Below are 27,248 nucleotides of genomic sequence, written 5' to 3'. Positions count from 1 at the left end.
TATTCACCTTCCTACTATTACTATTCCAGGATCCCTTCTATCCGTATCCCAATCATGGGCAAACAATAAGCATGTCAGTCAAAACCGCTGTGGCCAGATGCCCCGAACAATCTTGGGGGGCGGTGGGAGAATGTCCAACAAGATATTAACCTCAAAGAACTTCTTGTCGATGTAAAGACCAGCCTCAAAGTTATCTGCGCGAAGTTAGATAAATTAGATAGCCTAACTAGTCACCTGGATCACATGAAGCAGCGAGTGTACAAGTATGAAGACAGGCTAGACCATCAGGAAAACTGGGTATCAGACGTGGATGACGCCCCTGCTGATGCCAAGGAACATCCTATGCGAATGGACAAGATCCTGAACCGTATCAAGGCTAAAAACGCAGATTTAGAAGAAACGTATTAGAAGAAAGGTAATGTTGCAATAACCTCTGGATCACGGATAAGTGGGGGTCCTCAAAATTGAGGATTTTGTTGAGACCGTGCTTCAAGACCTATTAAGGGAGGCCCTGTCTTTATTGTGGAGAGGGCACAACTATCGCTTGGATGGTGCCCCTCATCCCCCCTGGCGCACTAGATTGTTCCATTGTCGCAAGATTCCTAAACTACAGGGATCAAGCGTGGTCCTGAAGTTGGCCCACGAACGCCAGAAGATTGAATACCAGGGGAACATACTTTCCTTTTACCCAGACTTTACTTCTACTGTCCAGGCTGCTCGGGGGGATTTTCTGAATGCCAAAAGACTCCTACAACAGGCACAAAATCTCTACAACCTTCTCTATCGGCTGAGCTAGGCATCCCTTTTAAAGGGAAACCTTGTTTTACTGATACCAAATCGACTCTGAAATTTGCCAAAGATATTGCTGCCAAAAAGCCTTCACCCAGGGGCTTCCATGTAGCCCAAGAGAGGACCACATCGGCGACAATGACTAACAGTTGGACCTCACAATGCCTGTGGGAGCCTGACCCTGCTCAGTGGATCTGTACAAACAGCTGAGCATGCTTACTTGACACCTACAGTTTCATTCAGAGGAGGCCGGTTGAGCCCCTTAAGGAGCCGCCACGTCCACAAATATGCCAGACAGTTAAGGTGAGACCGCTGTCTAACCCTCAGGTGTTTAACACACATTCAGCCACCCTGCCATACCTGACTGGGTAGCTCGGCCGACTCCTCTCCACTTCAAGGGATGTCTCCCAGATTCTTTGGTATATTCATTTGTGGGATGTTCAGGTGGAGGGAGGGGTTGCCATTCACAACTATATTTGGAGGTTGGAGGGGTGGGATTGGGTTGCTATCCACAGCTGTTTGAGGTGGTTGTGTTCCCTTTTCCAGCCCCAATACACAGGCTGTGTCTTCTTCCCTACTCTACCCCACCCTTCTGCATGGCCCACCCTTCTGCATGGCACACACTTCTTGGCCGATTGATCTCTCCCATACACTCTTATTTCACAGTATCATGATAAAAACCAAAACTCTCCATGGAACATCCGTGGGCTCAATGACCACAGGAAAGCTCGCTTGGTACATGCATATCTTGTTAGACACCAGGAGGATGTTTGCATCCTTCAAAAGCTCCACTTTACACACTCCTCTGCCGCAGGGCTGTACGCCAGTTGGTGTGGAGAATCCTACACTTTCCTATACTCTGGCTAAAAAAGAGGCGTAGCCATCCTACTAAGCAAAGCCATACAGTGGCAACTGCGATGTGCCTTTAGGGGCAACTGAAGTGGCGACGCCCTCCTGGCAGGCACTCTACATAGACAACCCGTTATCTTGGCTGCAGTTTACGACCCCAACATCAATGACCCTGGGTTCTTCTAGGAGAGTTGGCAGTTGAAAACCAGCTTCTGCCCAAATGCAATACTGTGGTCTGGTGAAATTAATGTGATATTGGACAATTGGTTGGACCGATCGGAGGTTCCCCCCAGACGTCCTCAGCGCTGCATTGACACGATTATCCTCGAAAACCCTCTCCAGGACATTTGGAGACAGTCACACACAGATATCGAAAAGGGTATATGTAATACAGTACATTACAACGCATGGTCCAGAATAGATTATTGGTTGGTCTCCAGAGACAGCCAGACCTGGGTTACATAAGTAATGCATCTGCCTTGCACTCTCTGACCCCGCTGTGTCCTGAAGGAGCTCCTCATTCCCCCAGACAACCCTCGCGCCTTCTCCTGGCATTTGCCCCCCGGAGCATTGCGGGGCACAGCATTCCTCGAAGAGGTCCCCAAGGAATGGTGGAGTACTTTACTCATAACCAGGGCCCCTAGAATTATGCAACTGTGCAGATTTTTGCATAATTATAGATTTTGCCGCATTTGCCATATAATTCATCATCTGCCGCATTATCTGCAGATTTTAACAAAAAATAAATTTTGCTTCTAACTCTAACAGTTCAAAAGTTACTAAAACGCAGAAACATGTGTTGCTGCGCAGTGAAAAGCCCTTTGCAAAGCTGACTGGTCACCTGTCTGTTGCCTATTGCTATAATTGGGTGTTAAACTGGTACTAATGAGCTGCATCTCACAGAAAGGAGCATAAGAGAGGAAAAAGAACTAAGATGCCCTCCATTCATAAATTTCAAAAATAAAGACCTTGTTGCATGCTAACACATGTGCATCCAATTTTCACGCCCGTTTTTTTCGGTGGGACAAGGCTGACTATCTAATCATGCCTACCCACATGTGTTCTTAAATTTATCAAATCAACCATCACAAGTCAGGTCAGGAGCCCACCATTCTATAGTCGCTAGGTGGGACCAATGAAGTCTAAAAAAAGTGGGAGGTGGGTCAGGAAGTGCCTAACGTAAGCAGCACCAATGGAGTTACTGGTAGGTACTCACCAGTTCACTCTGTCATCATTGGCACGTTCCTGACAGAAACTTAGATATTATAGAATAGTGGGCTCCTGACCAGACTTGGAATGGTTGATTTTATAAATGTAACAGGCCCTCGTGCTTCATAAATGGCCGCACTCACTTGTCCGCGCAGCGGGCGCGCCGATGGCGCGCCAGAGGCGCGCCAGAGGCAAGCCCGTCTGGGCCCGTCCGGGCCCGTACGGACCTAGGGCCAGACATGCTGCCCAAAGCAAAGCGAGGGCCTCTCACATACTCGCAAGAACAACTTTTGTCTCTCTGCCCCAAAGCCTCCTGCCTTTGTCCGAGGAGATTGAGGATGGATGTGCTTTTCAAAGTCTGCGATCTATGTACTACGGAAAGTAAAGAGGCACAGAGAGAGTGGAGAAGTGTGGCTCACTGGTTAGAGCAGGCAGACCCTGAAGCAGAGGTCAGACCCGGGACCAGGGTTCAATTCCCGACGCGGCAGGGTCTTGAGCTCAAATATCCACGGACTCGATAATTCTCGCTTCGGTGCCTGACCTAATCATGGGTTCACACTCTGCAACTCTGGGCATTAAGCTTGCTTAATCTCCACAACGGCCCCCTGCGGCGGGATGCCTGCCTTTCACCTTGGGGAAGCCCTGTAGGGGCTATCTCACAGGGAAAAGCCAGGACGGGTTCCCAAGGCAAGCGCTTCGTGACCCCTGGGTGATAAGCGCTATATAAATCCAACATACAATACAATACAATACAATACAGAATGCTCCCCCCCCCCCCCAGGGAACCACTTCGACTAGCCCTCCTGAACTGTAGATCTTTACCTAGGCACTCCTTACACATCCACCATCTGATTTTGGATCATAAGCTTGATGTGCTATTTTTGTCGGAAACATGGACATCTGACAGTTCGGACTTCGACATGGCGAACGCTCTTCCCCCCGGATTTTGTATCTTCTGCCTGCAGAGACCGCGAGGCAGAGGGGGCGGGCTGGCCATTATATATAGAGACACGTTGACATGTAGGGCCGCTGAAGGGTCTATCAAGGATGCGGAAAGTTGTAGATTTAAGATTCAACTGTCCCCCAACGACTCACTGTCGGGGCTGCTGATTTACCGGCCTCCGGGTAACATCAAGCAGTTCGTGAACTCTCTGCTTGAAGAGGCCCCAATGCTAATAGCGTCGGCACCCAATTTTCTCCTGCTTGGAGATTTAAACCTACATTTCGACTCAGCGGAGGATAAAGTTGCAAACGACCTAAGATCCGAACTTGGGTTGGGGAACATCACCCTCCATAATCAGGAGCCCACCCACGTCAAGGGCCACTTATTGGATACAGTGTTTTCTAATCTTCCCCTTCTCTCCATGTCACCGTCCCTGCCTCTCCCTTGGACTGATCACTTCCTGATCCCCTTTCAAATGGGTTTTGTTACAGCTCCCCCACCTCCCCCGGCAGCCACAGCACAAGTACCAGTAAGGGTATGGTCGAAACTCCCGGTCAGGGATCTTACACGCAAGCTGACACATACCATCCCGGTGCTTAATAGGGATCCTATAAAGGCAGATGAGGCTTTCTGCGAATGGCTCAGCACAGCCTTAGATGCGGTACTTCCCCTGAAAATAGCCAACAGGAAGACGGGGGGCCCCAAATCCTTATGGTTCACCCCAGAGCTGGGTCTTCTGAGAAAAATTTGTAAAAAGAAAGAACGTGACTGGCGGAAAAACTGGGCAGGAAACTCCAAAGAAGAGTACAGGGCAGCCGTGAGAACGTATAAAGTGGCACGCAATGCCACCAAAGCGGCCTACCTTGAAAATAGGATAAAATCATCAGCCAGTTCTTCAAGGGAAACCTATAAAATTCTCAAAGAGCTGCTCAAAGTTCCAGTATCTCCAGAACCCTCAGAGGGGAGTACGGACCGCTGTAACCTTCTGGCCCAGTACTTTGACCAGAAAATTCAAAACATCATAGCCGGCCTCCCCTTGCCCCGTCAGAGCCCGCCCTTAGGGGAGAGCTGTCTGGCCACTGATAGAGTTGTGCTAGACAAGTTTGCCCCGATCACTAGGGAAGCTTTCTGTAAAGAGCTGGCCGCGCAAAAAAGTGGCTCTCCGACGGATCCCATGCCTATGTACATCCTAAAGCAGTTTACGGATGTCATAGCGGGTCCGGCAGTAGATCTACTCAACGCTTCCTTTGCTGCCGCCAAGGTCCCCCCCAGTTGGAAGCAGGCTATAGTAAAAGCCCTGCTAAAAAAAGCGGGCCTTGACCCCGCCGATTTGTCCAACTTTCGGCCAATCTCCTTACTGCCAGGGATGGGAAAGATCGCTGAGAAATGGGTTAACCGGCAACTCTCGTCCTTTTTGGAATCCAACGAGTTGTTACGGCACACCCAGACTGGCTTTCGGCCCGGTCAGGGCACTGACTCGGCGCTGATCACCATGGTAGAAGAGGGCAGGTGCATCTTAGATTCAGGAGGATCAGCAGCCCTGGTCCTCCTGGATCGGAGCGCGGCATTTGACACGGTGGATCACAAGATCTTGATCCACCGGGTGGAGGAGCTGGGAGTAAGAGGCCTGGCGCTCACCTGGCTAACGTCATTCTTGAGTGATCGAACATATCAAGTGTGCGAGGGCAACAATAGATCAGTGCCCACCCCCCTTCAGTGTGGTGTCCCGCAGGGCTCATCACTGAGCCCTACGCTTTTTAACGTCTACATGGCCCCACTGGAGGGGGAGGTCGCACCCTTTGGAGTGAAACTCGCAACGTACGCGGATGACACCCAATTGATTGTTTCGCTCTCGCTCGCAGAAAACCATGGTGAGAAGTTTGCCGCCTGCCTTACCAACATCATGGCATGGATGGCCGACTCAAGACTCAAGCTTAATGCCTCCAAAACCGAGGTGATGTTGCTGGGAAATCTCTGCACCTCCCTCCCCAAATGTATGTGGCCGGCCTGCTTAGGAGATCCTCCGACCCCGAAGGGATCCATAAAAAGTCTCGGCGTCTGGCTTGAACCGGAGCTGTCGATGCACACTCAGGCGAAAAAAACCGCAGGGTGTTGCTATGGGCTGCTCCGCTCAATACGGAAAGTTATGCCCTTACTCCCACTAGACTCCAGGAAATTGCTGGTACAAGGCCTTATTCTGTCAAGACTGGATTATAACAACGCCCTTTTCCTGGCTGCACCGGAATACACCCTGAACGTGCTCCAGAGGGCACAGAATGCAGCCGCAAGACTGCTGACGAATACACCCAGAAGAACGTCAGCGAAACCGGCCTTGAAAGCACTCCATTGGCTGCCCATAAGAGCGAGAGTGAAATTCAAAGCGCTCTGTACAGTGTTCAGAGTCCTCCAAGGCACAGGCCCTCCGATCCTCAGAGATCTGATCCGCCCTTACAAATCATCACGAACGCTCCGCTCTGGCGAGGAAAACCTGGTAGCTATCCCGAGAGCAAAAAGAGCAAGGGCTGGAGGACGCCGCTTCTCAATAAATGCGGGTCAGCTATGGAACTCCCTCCCAACATCAATGAGGAAAGAACCTAACTTGACCAGATTCCGAAAATCTCTGAAAACGTTCCTTTTCCCCCAGAATGACTAACATCTCTGGATGCGGTTCAGAGGAGGTCTGTCTGTGTGTACACGTAGCGCTGGGACGCTCAAGGGCAGCCATGCGCTTTAGAAATTCTTTTTCATTTCATTTCATTTCATTTCATTTCATTCATTTCATTTCACATATGGGTGGGCATGATTTCATAGTCAGCCTTGTCCCACTGAAAAGAAAGGTTTAGACTCTCCTTTGGAAATTGGATATACATATGTTAGCATGCCATCAGGTCTTTTTTTTAAACTAATGAGCTGCAACCAATGCCCAGACAGTGTTACCAAGTTTAAAAATAATTATATTTTGAAGTAATACTGCTACAAAATGTGCCGCAATATGCCGCATAATTTTGCTTTTCTTGCTGCAAAATGTATTAAACTCTTCTGCATGATTTAGCCCTCTCCTGCCGCATAATTCCAGTGGTCTGCGCATAATGAGGGCTCAGTGGATTCTCCGTTCACCCTCTAGGAAACAAATGAGGTGGTCATCCATAGCACGTGTATTTCAAAACAATCAGGTGTATTAAAGGAAATACAAGGGAGACTTGCGCAACTAGAAGGATGTATACACGATCTTAAAATAGAATATTTTTGCTCTACAGACACGGCCACATTGGCAGGGACAAACTGGCAGAATTTTCAGAAAAAGCGGTCCAAGAGACTAACTTCTTGAAATAGGACGAACAGCCCGCGGCTACAGGGAGGGTGACTGTCTAGGAAGTAGGTTGCTCCTGTCTTTTCGACACCAGGCTCTCAGTACTCTATCATAATCCCGGTACCTGACGTACATAAACATGTCCTCAGGCATGGCATAATTATTCTGTACAAGGGACACCACTTTTTTTCATCCTTGGCCAACAGCCCACTGTGTATGATCGCATTTGTTTGGTAAAGCACTTATGATCGTTTCGAAAACATTTATGATTGTTTTCAAAACATTGATTCTAGAAGAAATCCTGGAGTCTCTACTTTATTATATAAGACCCTTATTCCCCCAAATCAGAGGATAATTCCTTCCAAGCTGACACAGGGTCTTGCATGCTGAATCTTCAACACACAGTGGTGTCTTGAGGGGTGTCATTCTCAAAGCAGAGTCGGGGTCCTTCATTCTCAACCATTAGGTGAGGGGGTTGGTTCTTCCCTAGGGGTTTCTTGGCTACATATACGCATATACACGCTACACTTACAGATCTAGGCTAGGTACATTTAGTCAAATTACTCAGGGTGCGCATTTTAGGAATATGCAAGTGCCACTGTTTTTATCTGAACTGTCAATGTTCATCCCGTTAGCACTATGGTAGAAATGGATCCACTATTTACTATATTGGTACTTGCAATCTCTTTTGTATGCTTCTTTCTCCTGATTGTCGCAGCACATATGTTTTACACAAGAATGACGCTGGATAAATAAATACTTATTTAAACATCCTAATCGCCACCCTGTGTATTTTATGAGAATAAGTGAGCACAAGTCACTGAGCGAAAAAAACTGTTTTCCACAATCCCGGAGAAATCAGGGTTGTCATGTTCAGTGGTTGCCAAAAACTACCTACACCTCTGTAGGCTACAGGGGGGTGGTGGTGGCACTGTAGAGCTAGCCGGTCTAACGGCTGACATATGCTTTGGGGATGTCCGGAAGAGGTTTAGACACCAATCCCTCCGTTTAGGTCTTCCAAAACGTGCAGGTCCTGGGGACTCCTAGGAACCACACACCAGACCGTAAACCACGTGTATCTACCAAAGTGGTGGAGCTGTTGGATGACAAACTAGATCTCCAATCTACCTCCTCTGGGCTTTTGGGAACAATGACCTTCTTTTACACTGAAGTTAACACCGCCACTTCCGTCCACAACAAGAGCAAACTGCTTGCACATCTGGACACTATCCAACTATTATGACTAGACCAGGCCCACCTAGACTCCCCGTTCACAGTGGAAGAAATAGTACAAGCCTTCCGGGTGACAAAGTGCCAGGTCTGGATGGCGTAACTACCGCCTTAAAAAAAATATGCATCCATTATTGCACATCACATGCTCTTCATTTTCTAAGAATCTCTGGATAAATGTTCCCTGCCACCTTCCCTTAGAGAGGTGGTCATTGTGACGCTTCTCAAGTTAGACAAATCTGCCTGCCATTGAGACTCCTACAGGTTGCTTTCCATGTTCAATGAGGATAAAAAGATTTTCACAAAACTGTTGGCAAACCGCCTCCTTCCCCCCACTCCTGCCCACCCTAGTGAGACCAGGTTAATCCAGGTTTATTTCCGGATGCTCCACATCACACCATCACTGCACCATCTTTGCAGTTATGCATCATCTTCATCCGCATAGGTCGGCAGTGGCTGCCCTACTTGATGCCAGAAAGGTATACGACTCACTGGAGTGGTCCTACCTCTTCCCCTTCTTGCATGTTTTGGTCACAGCTCTTGTTACATCTGTGAGACACATCTCCTCTACACTCTCCCCACTGCCCGCGTACAACTTAAAGGCATATCTGTCCCATTCCCAATCACTCATGGTACGTGCCAGGGCTGTGCACTGTCACCAATTTACTTTGCTATGGCAATGGAACCCCTGGCAGCGCGTCTTCCACAACACATGCCCACTGAGGCCTTGAATTTTTTACTATGGGGCTGATAGTTTCCATGTATGTGGATAATGTCACCCTATACGTCTGCAGACCACAGGGTAACCTTGCTACGATGACCCACATAGTCATACGATTTGGAAGGTTTTCAGGCATACAGGTTAATTAGTCCAAGTCAATATTATTTTCCCTTACGGATTGCACCCAAGACTTCATTACGGAATACCCACTGAAGTGGCTATCTGATTTAGTACGAGACTTAGTCATATGGCTCAGTTGCTATCCTGATGAACTCTGACAGACAGATTATTGCTGGGCTGTCACGTGGCTAGACCACAGAGTACCAACGTGGTCTCAGCTACCGCTGTGCTCTCGAGTCGGATAGAGATAGTGAAAATAATTTGTTTACAGAAATTAACCAGGTCCACGGTTAAATTATGTTATTTTTCGTCAATGTGATCAGCAAGCCCATAATTAAAGAGATTAAGATTGGCTGCGTGGGTAGTCAATTTGCAGTTTGAGAATGAAGAGCAATAAATGGTATACATGATAGAGTACAGATTTGCACATTGTCATTAGGTGCTAGTTTTAATGCATATGTACATAGCAAAGAATTCCATAATGTGATGACGGTTTACTGTTTTTTCATTAGTGACCCCTGAAGAAGTGCATATAATGCACGAAATGCATTGGTTTTTTTTTACAAATAAACACTGCCCTGAACGAAGAATGCTTTATTCGTGTTTTTACTAAGAGGTCCGGATGGACACGGTGGCAACATGAGAAACCTGGAAAATGGCATGAACACCCCGTTTGAGGAATAAGCAAATAAGTGCAAACAGGATTAATGGATTAAGTGATAATGAGGATTAGACGGAAAACATTTTGGTATACTTGTTGGAAAAATTGCCAGAGGAGGCATGAGAATGCTGTGCGACGGATAGGCGCGTACAAGCGCTTAAAAATGGTGTCATAGACCACAGAGTACCAACATGGTCTCAGCTACCGCTGTGCTCTCGAGTCGGATAGCAATAGTGAAAATAATTTGTTTACAGAAATTACTATACCTTTTCCTTAATGTGCCTATTCCCAATATGGTTACTTTTGCAAGACGTCTAAGATCTAACCTAATAGCACTGGTTTGGGCTACCAAGCAACCACTAGTAATGTGGAAGGTTCTCACCTTGCCACTTTCTCTGGCTGGTCGAAGCGCGCTGGATATGTTTCTCTATGCGTTATATGGTCAGGCGCAGTACCTCCTTTTTTTGGCTCTACCCAACGCAATTTTGTCCTCATACCGCAATATAAGCCGGCGATGCCATGTCCACCACACTTTAACCACATTACAAGGCGTCAAGGGCAGAGATAAGACACTGTGGAGTGTGTGTGCTGGGCATGGAATGGCATGTGAAGACACGCAGGAATCCCATACCTGTATGCTCTCTCCGTGCCCCTCGGGCGAAACCCCTAGTTACCACCCCTGCAGAATGTGGGCGCTAGGATACGCGCACGTGGGCAAGACCTTATAATTTCCAAGACGTTTATCTGGGAAACACTTTTATACCACCATTTGAGGCACCCATACCCACCGCATGAGAAACATTCCTCTACTATTAACTGTGTGCGGAATGGCACACACTGCACGGCACATTCCCATCTCACCCCAACATTCTAGGCTCAAGAACACATGCTCACTAATCCATCTCCGCATAAACTAATCCCCCACCTATACTCCATCATGAGGCACTATGCACCAATCAAACACCGAAAGCAGGCGTGGCCTGAGAGTAAAAGCATCGACCCAACAAGTTATTGTCCCTCGATACGCAGAATGGAAAAGGGCGATGGAAAACAATGCTGCATGTGTTAGAGTAGATTAGGAACCAAAGAGAGATCCCTACCGGTCTCAACCAGGAGCGCAAGCACACACGTCTGAACCAGATGGCGGAATGAAAATAATCTAATAATGGAGTCGATGTCCACACATCCGGATCCAACACTAGATGGCAGGAGCATGGAAAGCATCTGTCTCTACAGCTACATATGCCTCGAACATATTGTTTATTATACTCAGCAGGCGACATTAGCTTCAAGTGAGAAGTTGTGGTCTAACGGGAAAATAATGTTTTGCTCTCCACCCAGATGACAATCCCTTACATGCAGACATTCTTTGTTTTCAAGCCAGACACTGCACATACGCATATTGCGCTGGTGTCTGACTGCCTGAGCTGAACTTTGCTGGGCTGATGATTTCACAGTCTTGTGGGAATGACGTCCTCAGCCAGGCAAAGTGCTTGTTGGTCCCCCTCCTCACGATGAGGGGGTGCGTCACAAATAGACTTGGAACTGGGCGCTTCAGCTTTAAGCCCTGAAGTGCTAGGGGGTGACTGTCCATCAGCAAAGCTTTGTCACAGAGTAGGATGTTATCAACAGTCTCACTGACCTCATTCCACTCTGACAAGTAAGGGATGCAGCCTCCGCTCATTGGCTGACGCATCACGAGATCTGGCAATGAAACGTGGAGGCAGTCCCAATCCTCCAAGAACCAACAAAACATCCCTCCTGCCACCTGTAATCACTACTGTTGCCCAGGATGCTTTTTTTGTTTAATTTGGTGCATGAGGGTAAGCATGTGTGCATGGAAATTGGAAGTGTATTTGAGAGTGTGTGTGTATGCTGTGAATAGGTGTGTCCGTGTGTATGTGCTTGTGAATAGATGGATATGAGGGAGTATGCGTAAAGATGGGTGAGGATGAGTATGTGTGTACACGTGTGGCCCGTTTGACACCCTGATCAAATTCCCAGCCACCCCTGGTTAAGAGACGGGCTTAAAGGTGTACACAGCTAACCACCAGAAAAAGGATTGGGAAAAAATAATAGAAGGATGTCTCGCTCTTGATAACTCATCGAATGGCACTATGAACAAAGTTGAAGACAATTGGTACTGATGTGGTTTGGTCAAAGAAGATAATGACCAGAAATTCATACCGCAGGTGCAGATCACCTATGGTAAGAATGTGTTATAGACTATAAGCTAAAAAAGAAATATGGAGCAACAGAAGCCGGTGTTCAGAAGCCAAGACCTAGCAGCAGGGTGAAAGAAATTGCTACTACAGGAAAGAGGGGCCACCGATGCAGAGGATATCGGTCAAAACTGAAAGCTGACTTTAGAAATGCATCAATATTATTTTGAACCAAGCATTTCCCCTCTGAACCCACCAAAAATTGCATGGGACTGCAAAGGCACTCCCCTCATGTAAGCTGACAACAAGTCATCTTAATGATCCAAAAGTTAACAAGATGAGGACTGTAACTTAAGAGAATAACCAAAAACTGTGTGAGGAACAATACTTTAAAATACAATAACACCAGCTTGAAAATATAATAAATGGGTTCAAGGGAAATTCAGCACTGATCGTCATCCCTCACAATCCAAGATATACAGGTCATGGGTTCAATATGTTTAACAGAGGACATCATAATATAATAACCCTGCATCACATATAAAGAGAAACCCATTAAATTATGCTTTGTTATTCATTAATTCTTTATAATGATAACGGTGTGGTGTCTCAGGGGAAACATTAATTTGAAGTTATTCTGAAGCATTTATAGACAGCAAGAGGAATGAATCAATACAACAGTCAATTACTCACAATACAGTTAATGATATCATCATCACTACTTCTTCCCAACTCCCCAGTTTCCCTCCCCCAACATCCTTACCAACCTCTCCAGGCCTATCCACTGGCTGCTATTTACTTGCTACCCAATGACCAGTGGTAGTAGGTGGATGTATGTATTAAACCTTTAACAGAATAACCCCATTTTGTGTTTTTAGATTGTCGTACAACATACTGTAAAAAGGCATCCTGGAAAGCAAAGATCTGCAACAGACTGCTTCTCAGATGCAGTACACAGGGGTTTACTAAACATATTACACCTGATGAATTATACAGATTGTGGCTTCCTATATAGACCCACATCCCCAAATGTCAAATCTTTTGTACAAGTTCACTTGGAAAATCAATCAAGCTCAGGCATGGAAGGATTAATTTCATGTTTCAAAATAACACAAGAAACTTTGAAGCTATGTACTTGGACGAGCTGCCTGGGATGGAGCCCAACCACCATGTGTCCAAATAAATGTACATACGAATGTGCGACAGGAGCAGCAGGGATAGGCCTGCAAACGAACCTTCTAAAATCACCCCAAAGACACATAAAAAACGTTGTACAATGATTTCAGTCCACAAATGAAGATCTAAGTGTGGGAGACTTTAATCATCTTAGAACTAAAAAGTAGGATGCTTGCGTTAGAGAATGCAATTACTATGGGTGTCTGGAATGCAAGAAAGAGTCCTGCCCAACTACTTCTCCCAACCACCCTATGCTTGTTGATATGCATGATATCTCCATTCCTGAATACTTGCCAGCATGCATTTGGTAGGAGGCTGTAATGGCTGCCCTTTTCTGGCTCTTTTGAGAGGGAGAATGATGGAGAGTGACTCCAGCCTATCACCCCCATAGCATAGGGATTAGGACTATAGACAGGGCCCCTGTCTTACATATATTAGGGCATTTTCGTATCACTTTCCTTAATGTAGGGCTTATGAATTTAAGTTAGGGGATAGATATATGAGTATTAGACATGATTTGCCCATTTGCTAACATATTAGGATGTTTTCTATGGAGTTATGCATATTGTGGGCTCCGTAGGCCTTAAACGAGACAGACTCCATTTTGCTTTCTGCCCGGTAGCTCGAGAAGGCTTTCTAGGTGAAGTGTAATGTTTTAGTTTCAAGCTGTTGTTCGCTTGGAGAGAACCGGCTCAGGCTGGCCTTTATCGAAGGAATGTATTTTTCTCCACACCGAAGACACAACTTCAGGCCGGCCGGCTGGGAACGTGTCCTTGGTACGGGGAGGTACAAGAATTTGGTGGGCGGCAGGTTACTGGCCGTAGCTTTCCATGAAGGAACGGGCTTTGATATTAGCAAAGGTGTTAGTCAGTTTGTCAGTTAGTCCGTAGGCGGCATCTAGCCGTTAGCATCTCTGCCATTAATTATCTCATGGCGGACAGGCGCCATCCTTGAAGTCCGAGAAAGATTTAAGACCGAAACTCTCTGAGAAAGACTGAGCGAGAATTAGCGCGGAGCGCATTGATACAGAGAGAGAGAGAGACGGTAGCTAATAACCAGCAAGGTTCCGGTGTCCTGGAGGGAAGCAGACGAGGTTGAGCCTAGCGGTGCAGACGTGTACTTGTGACGGCTGGGGTGTGACTGCAAGGCGAGCCAGGACACAGAGACGAGAAGGGAACCTAGATGACTGCTGAGCCCAGACTTCATATTAACCAGGTGATGTCCGTCCATTTCTCATAGAACGTGCACTCTAATCTTTATCTTTGCAGAAGTTATGTTGCATAGTAATGTGATTTGTGTCTACTGTTAATAAATATCCTAATTCTTATAGAATTATCGTGTGCCTCGTGTTCCTGTTCAATCTTGGTAAATGTATCTCCTAGTTGAAAATTGTTTATGTGAACGGATGTGAAATCCCGATCAGGTAAATGGTGATCGAACAAAGAGGGAGTGAGTGGCCTTTGATGTCAAGAGCAGGAAGTACACTATATAATTTGGGAACCGTATCCAATGTCATTATTGTAGTTTTATCCCGAGTAGGTAACTGGAATATTATCCTGATGACTGTTCATAGGAATGTGGTCGTCGTTGATATACGGCGTTAGTGAGAACGCTGGGGGGGATTACCAGCGCGGATACCCACAGGATTGTGGCTTGAATAAGTGAGAGCGCCAGGAAGGAGACTGGCGTATAGTTTCGCAGGATTGCGAACAGTTTGGAAAAGGGAGCATCGGGTTCTGCAGGCCCATGTGTAGACACACCGGATTGTGTGTCATATCTGCCCTAGGGTAGAACGGTCTGGGTCAGGGTGGCCGCGAGACCAACTGATGTGAATAAGATATTGTAGAAAATCCGTACATGTATATTGTCATTCCCCATCCTTAGGTGCGACCTGTATATATATCTGTATATCTATCCATGGTGAATACGATCTGAGGAGGGAAGGTGAGTACGTTTTGGCTGGGTTCTAGGGCCCCTGGGGGCTGATCCCATCTAAGCGGAAAATCCGGCCATTACAGAGGCAAACAAATAAGAAGAGGATTCGAAGCACGCCTTGGAATAGGAGTACTTCCCCTTGTGCAATGCAGCAGAGCTTCTGCCTTAATGGAAACTAAGCCCAAAAACCTTCTTAGAGGATATGGTAAGGGGCCAGAAGACTATTTGTCTTAGCTTGTTTCCAGGTCAGCAACAGGCCAGGGAAACATGCCACAATATTGCATCACAAAGTCCAGGGTCCAAAACACTCCCTTCTGCTCAGACCTTTGCACCCGCTACACAGAACATCAGGATATCATAAAGGTGTACTCTGCGTTCAGAGAAATTAAATGAAAACACGCCTAACACAATGCATTAATAAATTAAGGAAATCCAGATTTAGCAGGCGGGTGATAGGCTTAAAAGTACTATTCCAAAGCATAAATGTGTTCCAGACCGATAGCATAGAGCAACAGGCTGTTACAGAACTTATCACAGTTTTTACAAGCTTACCTTCCATACTTTAGATCTGAGCTCAGCAGGTACTGGACCCCCTTGTATAATATTTCGTACGGTTTCAAGATCACAGCCTCCTGCCTCCAGGGCTTCTGCTAGGTCCATTTCCCAAATGCAAAAAGCTTCAGTCTAATCTCCAGTGAACAAGCACATATCTACAAAAACAGACACAAAACGGCTACTGAATAAAGGTTTATTCACATGTGAATAGCAATATGCAAAAACTCGTTACAGATATTGATGTAGACTCTTTGGCAGATGGGCTTTACATGCCACCTTATGCAGGGTACTCAAGTATTGTCACATTTTCTATCTGTGAATTCAATACACTTAGCTCGTGAAAATATTGAAAATCAACACTATAATAAAGGAATCAAAAGCAGGGCAGTTTTGGGCAGTAAACATTAAATCGACAGGGACCACAAACAAATATTTTTGTTAAAGTTGCAAAAAATCATTGAAGCCTTCGACCAATTTGAGTAAATATCCAATTATTGAAGATATAAAAAAATCCAGTCTTTTTACGGATATCTACGAAAATATGTGCATTTCTATGCGTACATCGAGGAATAACTATGTTTTCTATCTGTTTACAGTCACTTAAGTGCAATTTATTAGTGTAATTATCACACTACACAGTAGCACGCCTACCCAGAGTACAGTCCTGCAAGTTGAGATTACAAAAACATATTTAGGAAGTATATAACACCTGATAGGTATAAGAACAAATACACCTTGGTTTACAAGAAAACCAGACCCCCAAAGACATTTGTGTTAGATGATGTTGGGCACACATTTTCTGAAGATTAAAAAGCAATCATATGAAGAGGTGAGTCAAAAAGAAAACCAGTGAACGAAGAAACAGATGACACTATGGCAAACTGTTTTGACCATTGCATGTTGCACATCACAGTATTGACCCTGAGAAACAACTCCAATCAATAAGATAAAAAAAAGTGCAACTAGAACTCCACCAGTGATTATAGACTTACGGGTCTGAAGCCTAGGGCTCCAAAATCAGCACTACCATAATAAATCTGACAGCTAAAAACGGGAAAAGCGAGGTTACGTTTCTGTGATTGAGGAATTCCCACCCAGTGACCACCGTATGAGATTGTGTTTTGACAACGAATCTGCATGCCAGTCAGTCAAGTCAAGTATACCTTTATTTCGGTTATGAGAACCATAAAAAGATTAACAGCATCACAAGATAAAATACATTAAATAACGATGATAAAATCTAAAACTAATCATAAAATTCCAGCTATATCATATCATTCTATTCATTAAAAAGTCAGTTATAGGCAGCAAACTGTCAACCTAATGATCTTCATGCAATTTTAATCCTAGTGCTTCCTGATCGCAATAGAACCTCTATAGAATTAACTACTGAAGAGCAAATTTCTGAGGTTGCCAATGACTGTAAAAAAAGTTAAAACCATCGAAGTGTGGCTCAATGCTTAGAGCGGCAGACCTTGATGCAGAACGCTGGCCAGGGACCAGGGTTCGATTCCCGCCTCGGCGGGTTTCGGGCTTAAATTCCTCTGACCGGATATTCTCGCCTCAGTGCCGATTCTAAGCATGGGTCCCACGCTGCAACTCTGGGCAATAGCTTGCTTAGTCTCCACAAAGGCCCCCTGATACACAAGGGATGCCTGGTTTCACCATGGGATGCCCAGGAGTGGACACCCCACAAGGAAAAGCCAGGAGGGGTTCCCTTGTGGTAGGAGTACAAGCGCCGGGATGCCTCCGGGTCACTGTTCGCGCTATACAAATACGCCACATTTACATTACATTTACACATATACAAACAAGGGCGAATGTTCCTTAATAATGGCAACAAACGTCTCATTTTTACCGATTTATACAATGGGCAAAATATTGCATAGTGCTTTGACTGGAGGAATTATCACAGGGTGTAAGCCTGTCTGACCACCCTCCTTGGCGTGGAAATGTCAGCAGAAAGTGCACAGTGCATAAGCAAAAGATGGTTAAATAAAATTGAAACTGAGAGTTGACAGAAAAAGTTAAATAAAATTGTAGAGGGGCGGGTAACATCCGAGCCCAACCTATATTGCCATGATGCTGACAAATGTGCATGTTGAACCAAGTACGATACGCCTCTTCAATAATGATCTTGGCATTTGGAGGAATACTTTCAGGGTTTTCAAAAAAGTGTTCAAGACCTATCTCCTGATATTTTCTCCTCAGATAATGGAACCAGGGAATCTTAAAAACATTGTCTGATTTGAAACAGTTCTGATGACATCTCTCCAAATTAAATTAAGTAATCTGAGAGCCAGATCCTAACCCATAGAAGCAAAGGGGCACTGCCTATACTGTCTTCAATTAACTCTAAGTTCAATTCTGTATGGCAAAATAGGGTAGGAGCGCTTTTCGGTAGCATCAATAATCTTATAATAAATTTGTTTGCAATTATTTAGAGCAGATGGTTTTTATCATGGCCCCAAACCCCCACGCCATTCATGGCAATAGGGAGACATTTGGCTCTGTACAGGGTAAATAATTCCTTGGCAGGCTTGTGCCCTAGTTTGCTGGAAAAACGAAATAATGCATCCACAGCCCTATTTGTCTGCTGCACTCTGGTGGTTAAAAGTGGTTCCCATTTCAACTGATTACACAGATCGGCCAGGTATAAGAAATTGTTAAAGAGTCTTTCTTCTTTCCCTGGACAATAATAGTTTTAGATTTAGTAGTTTTAAGACCACATACTATGTATGTATTATTTGATAAAACTTTTAAGTCGATCGAGGTCATAAAATCAGTCCGTCAAAACAGGTTTATTTTTACCTTAGTCTTTAAAACACTAACACAGTACAAAGCGTTTCCATAAATATATGACATCCAAATCATAAAACCATGCCAGCTGCAACCAGGTCTAGAATCACAGCTGTTGTCTTAAAATTCCATCAAATATCTACGGCAATAACAACCTCTCACATTTACTCAAAATATAATCATGGACAATAAAAAAAATTCATTGCCCCAGCGCATAGGATAAGTCTAAAAATCGCATGTTTTATAGTAAATTGGCTGCTTGCCACCTTACTCTAATCTCGTATTTTTGTAAAATTGGGCTCAGCAATCTTTTTCATTGTTGGAAAAGCCACAGGCAATCTACTAAGATGTGCATTAGATCCCCTTCATATTAAGACCACAATTACAAATTGCCTTCTCGTCCATAAAAAGAGCCCTGCTCTTGAGAAATTAAAACATGATTAATGCCGCTTCTAAACTTCAGAAGGCTTGACCTTAGATGTTCATTTGGTAAGCTATCCAAACAGGAAAAGGTTTCCTCCTACAGACACGAGGCCATCAGAAGGGATACACATTTCTTGTTCCGTAAATATCTCACATCATCATCCCTGGCTTTAGCTTTTGTTAGCTTTCGAATCTCTGCTTTACTAACATTTGATAGGTCTATCATATCACTTTTTGATTTCAGTTTTTTGCATCCTTGCCCTGGAAGATCTATAGTTTTCACAAAGTGTCGATATTTTTAGGGGCTCATCCCCATCTATTCTGGACCAGAATTATAGTGCTTCTGCCACAGCTACACAGCTCCATGCACTTAGCCCTGTTTGTGTCCTAATGGCCTGGATCATAGTGGAAGGTGGTAGGGAGAGTAGTCTTTTTAAGCATCTACCTTCTTCAAGATCCCAATTTCATTTCCCAGTTTCCCACGTATACAAAGTATCTCTACACCATATTGGAACTTTGGCCAAATCATCTCTTGGTATGCCACCAATACTGCTCTTAGAGGGGGAACTCCATACATTTAATCAAATTTCTTAAGCGCTAATGAAGAAAGAGCTTTTGCCTGCAGGGAATCAATTAGTTCTTTCCATGACAGGTTCATCACAATCCACATCCCCAAGTACTTATAGCTATTAACAGCCTTGATTTTAACATTATTTAGAAGCCAATTAAACTTGAATTTCTTGTTCCCTAATGGAAGCACCTTTGTTGTATGCAGGTTGACTATTAGTTTTTTCTTATTACAGTAGTAAGCAAAGACATCTACCTCTTTCTGTAGACCAATTTCTACTAAGTCAATGATCACTAGATCGTGTGCACAGAGGAGACAACTTATATGTGAACCACTCATATTGGGGCAAAGACAGTCGCGCATGTCAAATATATAGGGTAAATGGAGAACAATATGGGTGGCAGAACGCATCCTTGTCCGAGGCCATTTCTAAAATCTGTTCGCCATGAAAAAGTCATAACATCATACAGTTCCACCTGGGACAAATTATCTCTATGCAATTCCTGCAACTTCAAAAGTAAACCATGTGGGATATCATAGTTTCTTAGTGCTTCCCATAATAACATGGCTCGGTCAACACAAAACAACAATATAACTATTCACAGTGGGGGGAAAACATGGCGGCCGGCTAGGTAGCGGGTCGCGGATGTCGGGAGCAGCGGCGGTGCTGGTTTGGAATGTTTAGCGGTAACTGACCATAGTGTGAGCATATTGAAGGAGAGGAATTACTCACCGAAGGTATCGGGTTCTGGTTGGAATGGGTTTTGGCGAATATTACCGGAGTTTGAAGTTGCTTTGTTTGACGGCTTATGGCGGAGGTTGAGGCAGAAACCTCCGTACGACTGTGGGCGGAGGACGAGGAGGTGGAGCCGCGTCTGCCTGTGGAACCGCAGAGCGGGAGCTGGGAAAGGGCGGCGCTGGAAATCGGCAGAGGACGCCGTGTGGTAGCGAGGATCGGTTCAGGAGTTATCGGAGGACGGGGGAGAGGAGAGGAACCCCTAGCAAGGGCGTTGGAGGTAAAAGGTGGAAAGGCTTTTGTGGAGAAAACTCAAATATTGTCTCCATTAGATGCTGGCTTGGTGGAAGTACAGCCAGTGAATAAGGTAGAAAGTAAAAAACTGGTGACAGGGCGTCCAAGATATTCGTTAAGGAGCACAAGGTCAGATATTAATGAATTATCTTTGGGTAACCCTAAAGCGCTGCAAAAGAACTTTCGAAAGTGTTCTATTAAAGAAGCTAAAAGCGCTAAGGCAGGGGAGCCGGGCTTAAGAAAAGATATAAAAAAGGGAAAACAAAAGGGGCTTGAGTACAAGGTAGTTACGACCCCATCACTCAATTCATATTTCAAGCCAATTCCTAAAATATTGATTTTGAAGTCGCACCCTACACAGTCAGTTCAAAACCCCCATCCTGATAAAAACGGAGAGTCAGTACAGTGTGTATTAAAGGGTACAGAGGAGCAGGACTGGTCCAGGCATTTAACCCCCAACCCCTATCAGGCTTTGGCGATCGGGATGGAAGAAGAAGGAGAGGTTGCGCAAGATACTGCTGGTATGGCTGATGCGGAGACCTCACAGCAGTTGATTACAACATTAGTAGCTGAAGGAGTAGTAGCTGAAGAAGGGCTGGAAAGTGTGCTGGAGGTTGGGGAAGTGGGAGTGGGGGCGTCCCTGATGATAACAGAGAAAATGTTGACAACCCAGGAAGGTCTGGAAAAGATGCAGATAGCTCTTCAGCCAAATAACTCAGACCCATCCGACATTTCAGTTGTGGCGCTTTTAAGAAAGTTAGAGAAAGACATACATTTGGGCTTTGAGGCCTCCAATAAAAATCAGGAGTATATAAGAGCCTCATGTAGTCTACTGGAGGCCAAACTTGATAAATTAAGCGCCCGCACAGAAGTGCTTGAGACAGAAATGAAAGCGATGCAGGAGAGAGTTTTAGATAATTGCAAAGAGATTGAGATTATAAAATTCAAAGAGCGAAAGAATGATTAGAGTTGAGAGACTGGAAAACATGCAAAGGCGAAATAATCTAAAGATTTTAAAACTACCAGAAGGAAAAGAGGGGTCAGACATAAAAAGTTATGTAGTACAACTGTTAAAAACTGAGTTACAGCTAGAAGAAACGGAAGAAGTATTGCTACGCGATATTCAGAGGATTCATCGAGATCCTTTCCGGTTGAATCCAAATCGCTCTAAACCAAGAAAGATACTAGTTAACTTCTTAATTTATAACTTAAAAGAGAGGATTTTGACATCTGCCCTTAAGGAGAAGAATATAATGGTGGATGGAATTGCAGTGGACATTAGGTCAGATTTATCACCTGCTACAGCAAGTGGACAATGGGAGTTAGGAAAGCGTATGGGGCCACTTAGAACATTGGGGGCAACAGTCCAATTGAAATTTCCTGCTTTTCTAAAAGTAATGTGGCAGAACAAAATGTATACGTTTCGAGGAGCTGAAGAGGTTGATACCTTTTTAGAACAATGTCAAGGAGAATAGCAATTATGTTAGGGGAAGGTGAGTTAGTTAAGGAAGGTCAGATTACTGCTTGGCACCCACATATTAATGAATAGTAAGTAAGAGATATGAGGTGCACCGCCACTGCGACATCCACAGGCCTAGGCCATGGGAGTCTTGGTTGGGTTTTCCAGGGAGGGGGGAGAGGGGGGAGTGGGGGAGTGGGGGTATGGGGGAGGTAATGGGGGGAAGGGGACTGGGAGAAAAGAAAAATATCCTCAGGAGCGTCTTTGCCACCGAAAGGTGGGAATTGTGGGCAAGCTTCCATGAGTGGGGCTAAGGTTAAGGTTAAGGTTAAGGAACTAAGGTTCCTTACATGGAATGTTAATGGCTTACGAGTGAAGTCTAGGAGACAATCAATATTGAAATATCTAGAAGATTCCCTTGCACACGTGATTATTTTGCAAGAGACGCATTTAACTGAAAAAGAAAGTAAGGAGATCTTTTCTGCTCAAAAATGGATAGCCAGTGCTTTTTTTACACCCCAAGAAATAGTTACAAAGGGGGTGGTAATTTTGATTAGAAAAGGGGTTAATATCGTTATGGAAGACAAGAGAGCAGATAAAAGAGGTAGATGGGCGATTGTTAAAATAAGAGTGGCAGGGGAAGTATTGGTAGTAGTCGGCTATTATGGACCAAATGTGGACGATGAAACTATCTTGGATAACTTAGCAGCGGAATTACTAGATTTTTCAGCAAAAATAATTATGGCTGGAGATTTCAATACGGTTTTGGATTGCAAATTAGATCGGACGGGAAATAGTAGAGCTGTTGTAAATGGTAAGATGTCGTCTAGGTTAAAGTGGATTATGGCACAGCAAGGTATACGTGATATTTGGAGATTAAAAGCAGGTCAGCAGTTAGGATTTACTTTTCATAATAAAAAATACAATCACAGTTCACGAATAGACTTCTTTTTGATTGATGTTAGGTTGAAGGATTGGGTAACGAAGGGGATTAATTTAGGGGCACATATTTCTGACCACTCAGCTGTTGGATTGAATTTGGAATTGGGGACAGAGGGTCTGACTTCAACCTGGAGATTGGATCGTACAATCCTCTTAGATGGGGATTATTTAGAAGTCCTAAGAGAGGAGGTACAAGTCTTTTTAGATAAAAATGAAGGGTCAGCCAAACAAGATATAGTATGGGATACGTGTAAAGCGTTTTTGAGAGGGAGACTGGGAGCTCAGGGTGCTAAAAGAAAAGTCTTGGATTTGGAGAAAGAAATACGGTCTTGGGAAGCTACTGGAATAGGACTAGGGGGCAACATAACAAACGAGGAAGTAAAAAATAAGCTCTTTGAATTAAAAGTAGAACTAACAGCAGTACTGTCACAAAGAGTTAAGGAAAGATGGGAAGCTAGTCAGTTGGCTCACTTTTCCTATTGAGAAGGGTGTGGCAAACTGTTAGCGTGGAAAGCTAAAAAAAGATCTGATGCGTAATCAAATAAAAGAAATTAAAAAGATGGAGAAACTATAACAGATAGTAAAAGAATTGCAGAAGCTTTCCATGGCTATTTTGTAAAAGTTTATACGGAAGACCTTTGCCCAAGACAAGCTGAAATGGATAAGTGGCTACAGCATTTGGAACCTCTTTCTGGGGATTGGATGGGGGCACTAAATAGGGAAATATCTCGAGCCGAAGTGGTTAGGGTGATCAAAGAAAGTAAAAGGGGGAAAGCACCAGGCCCGGATGGCCTCCCGGCTGAAGTATATAGAGCGCTAGTAGAATTGATTGCTCCCACATTGTGTCAATTGTTTAATCAAATTTTTAGGGGGGGGAAGTAACCATACCTAGTTCTTGGAATGAGGCAACAATCTCCCTGATACCCAAACCAGGAAAATCACCTAATAGTTTGGACTCATATAGACCTATATCACTTTTGAACTGTGATTATAAGTTTTATTCAAAAATATTGGTAGATAGACTTAGTAGGGTTTTCCATAAATTGATTCACGAGGACCAAAAAGGTTTTGTTAAAGGGAGATACCTGAAAGAATTAACTTTTACTCTTATTGGAATCATAGATATGGCTTCCACGCATGAACTTCCTTTGGCGGTGATTGCTTTAGATGCCGCCAAGGCTTTTGATTGAGTTAACTTTGCTTATTTATGTATTAAATATTTTATTGAGCATAGGCAAAGAAATGCACCTCTGAGACATCTGTAGGGGCCGTCCCCACTCCAGGGAGGCCTAGGCAGCAACCCCACTGACACCCAACACGAGGCCAGCGGGAACATCGTCTTGTTAACACAGCAAGCCGCCTACAACCCAACTGGGCCGGCCGCGTCATAAGAGGTGCTACAACGGTGCAAGCTAATCAGTGCTAGCATAACTTAAGAAACAAAGAAATGGAAACAACCCCCCTACCCTTCCCACCCCAGCCCTCCCCTCTCCTTGTCCATTTCCGGGATTGCTCTATCGGTCGTGTTCCGCCACTAACAGTCAGTTGGCGCTGCGCGCGCAGGGCCCGTGCGCTTACGGGTGTGAGTCTTGGTGTCTGGGAGAGGTGTTTCTGCCAGGCGTAGCAGGCGCAGGTAGCGTGGGCAGCTCACCTCCCGAAACTCCCCGGTAAGTAGGGCGAGGAATGGCCGCCAGAGTTCCGCAAATTCCGCCCCCCTCCCAGCTGCCGCCAGTGATAGTTTCTCCATCCCCAGGATCGCCCAAAGCCGGTGAAGCCACCCCAATTGCTGTGGGGCCTGAACCGCCCTCCAGTGGGCCACAATGTTTTGGACCGCAGCCCCAAGCGCAAGCGCGATCAAGCGTCCTCTCCAGGATTTCAGAGGGTATGTGAGGGCGTTTGGGAGGCCTAGAAGAATGTATGCTGGGAAGCGCGGCAGTTGTGTGTCTAGATGTGCATCTATGAGGTCCAGGATAGGGTCCCAGTAAGGGCGCAGCGCCTCACAGCTCCACAGTAGGTGTTCCAGAGTACCCAATCCCCCACACCCCCTCCAGCATCTGTCACTTATTCGGGCATCCCATTGATATAGTCTCTCAGGGGTGTGGTACCAGTATGTGGCTACCTTAGTCAATGTCTCGGTGAGCCCGGTATGGTGCGCCGAGTGTCTGGCCCTATGGTAAACCCCTTCCCATTCTTTCCGAGTGAGCTGTCTCCCCAGGTCCCTTTCCCACCGGACTTGTCCTGCGTTGTACGAGTGTGCCTGAGTGAGAAGGAGCTGCTGATATAGATCTGAAATCAATTTCTTGTCCGAAGTGCGTGTCAGCAGCCACCGTTCGTAGGGTGTGAGGTGCCGTTGGGCCCCGGGCTGGATCGAGGGGTGAAGCACCCAGTGGCGCACCTGCAGGTATTGCAAGCGTTCCGATTCGGCTACGCCGTAATCCGCCTTGACCTGCTGGAACGGGAGGATCCCCTTGACGTCGAACATTTGTCCCGCCGCTCTACAGGGTGTCGCCCGCCACGTCGTGAATGCTCCGGCGTCCAGGCCCGGCGAGAAGTCTGGGTTTCCAAAGATGGGAGTCATAGGTGAGGGGAAGGTGGTCAGCCCCTTGGCCACAGCCACTCTGTCCCACACCCGCAGGGCGGTACTAGTGATTTCAGAGGCGTACAGGTTAGGGGGACGGTGTCGGCGCGGTAGGAAAGGCACACCCTGGAGGGTACGGCCGGCCACGGCCTGGTCCAAGAAGAGCCAGTGCTTGCCGGACTCTAGCTGGAACCATTCCACAAAGGTGCGCAGCTGTGCTGCCTGGAAGTACAGGGTGAGGTCGGGCACGCCGACCCCCCCGTTCGCCGGGGGCAGAGCAGCAAGAGTGTGCTTAAATCTAGGTCGCCGGCCATTCCAAATGAACCGCGACAGATCCGATTGGGTCTGTTGAAGCCAACCCTTCGGGGGGTTCACGGGGAGCGTCTGGAACAGATACAGGATCTGCGGCAGCAGTGTCATCTTGATTGCGGCAATTCTGCCCAGCCATGACAGTGTAAGTGGCCTCCAACGCCGGAGCTGCTCCCGGAGCTTGAGTGTGAGGGCCTCGTAATTGACTCGCGCAGTGCCCCGGACAGTAGGAGCCAGGCGAACGCCTAGGTATGGGACGGTTGCGTCCGACCATTGAATCTTGAATTCCGATTTAATCTCGGCCACCACGTCTGGGCTCAGGGAGATGTTCAGGGCTTCGGATTTGGCTTCGTTGATTTTAAACCCCGAGGCCAGGGCAAAGGTGTGGAGTTCCACAAAGAGAGCACGCAGGGATTGCATCGGGTCGGTAAGGGACAGCAAGACGTCGTCAGCGTACAGGCTGATCTTGTGCGTGTCGGCCCCAAATTTGATACCAGAAATGCGAACGTGCTGCCGCACTCTTTGAGCCATCGGCTCCATGTACAGCGCGAATAGGAGCGATGACAGAGGGCAGCCTTGGCGCGTGCCTCTGCCAATGTCGAACCTCGGGGAGGTATGACCGTTCACCCTGACCGCGGCGTTGGGCCGGCGGTAGCAGTTGAAGATGCGATGGCGGAGTTTCTCCCCAAAGCCGAAGCGGCGGAGGGCCTGATCGAGGTACGGCCAGTGCACTCTGTCGAAGGCTTTCTCCGCGTCGATGGTGAGGAGCATGCAGCCGGGTTTAGTGCGCGACCCGGCCTCAATGAGGTGCAGCACCCGCCTGGTGTTGTCGCTGGTCTGCCGTTGAGGGATAAAGCCCGCCTGATCGGGGTCTATCAGCTGTTGCATATATGGTGCAATGCGGCTCGCTAGTATGCCAGTGTAGAGCTTCAAGTCAATGTTCAGTAGCGAGATGGGCCTGTATGAACCGCAGGCTGCCGGATCACGGCCCGGTTTGGGAATAACGGAGATAGACGCCTCTAGTAGGTCCGGGTGTATGGCACCAGGCGAGTCAAATGTGTTAAACAGGTCGCGCAAGAGAGGGGCAAGTTGCTGACAAAAGGTCTTGTAAAATGCCGCGGTATAGCAGTCGGGTCCCAGGGATTTCCCCACCTTAAGGCGGGCAATAGCCGAGATGACCTCCTCCAGGCCTATGGGCCGCTCCAGAAAGTCTGCTTGAGCTGGGTTAAGGGTGGGGAGCTCCGCGCCCTGCAAGTAGGCCGGACCGGCATTGGGGTCCAGGTGATCTGCGTCGTAGAGCGCCGCATAAAAATTGCCGAAGGCCGCCGCAATTGCCGCGTCCTCTGTAATCTGGTCGCCGTTGGCCGACCGGAGAGAGCGCACATGTTGCCTCTGAGTCTGCGCCCGTAGCCTGCTCGCCAGGAGCCTCCCGCAACGGTCGCCCCCGGTGTAGTAGGCGTGTTTGAGACACATGGCGGCG

General features: G+C 46.3%; 1 protein-coding gene across 6 annotated transcripts in view; it reads right to left on the bottom strand.

Annotated features, from left to right (window-relative positions):
• The window catches only part of TBC1D23 (TBC1 domain family member 23), a 714,314-nt gene that overhangs the window by 666,310 nt on the left and 20,756 nt on the right, over positions 1 to 27,248 (bottom strand). For all 6 annotated transcript variants that reach the window (XM_086934466.1, XM_086934463.1, XM_086934462.1 and 3 more), the window contains exon 2: positions 15,658 to 15,815. In XM_086934466.1, coding sequence (XP_086790592.1) covers positions 15,658 to 15,765 — 108 coding nt within the window. In that variant the 5' untranslated portion in view covers positions 15,766 to 15,815. The remainder of the gene's footprint in view (positions 1 to 15,657; positions 15,816 to 27,248) is intronic.

This window comes from Lissotriton vulgaris, chromosome 8, assembly GCF_964263255.1.
Source record: "Lissotriton vulgaris chromosome 8, aLisVul1.2, whole genome shotgun sequence".
Taxonomy (NCBI): domain Eukaryota; kingdom Metazoa; phylum Chordata; class Amphibia; order Caudata; family Salamandridae; genus Lissotriton; species Lissotriton vulgaris.
The sequence above is the reverse complement of the archived record's forward strand: the minus strand, read 5'-3'. Positions and strand labels throughout refer to the sequence as shown.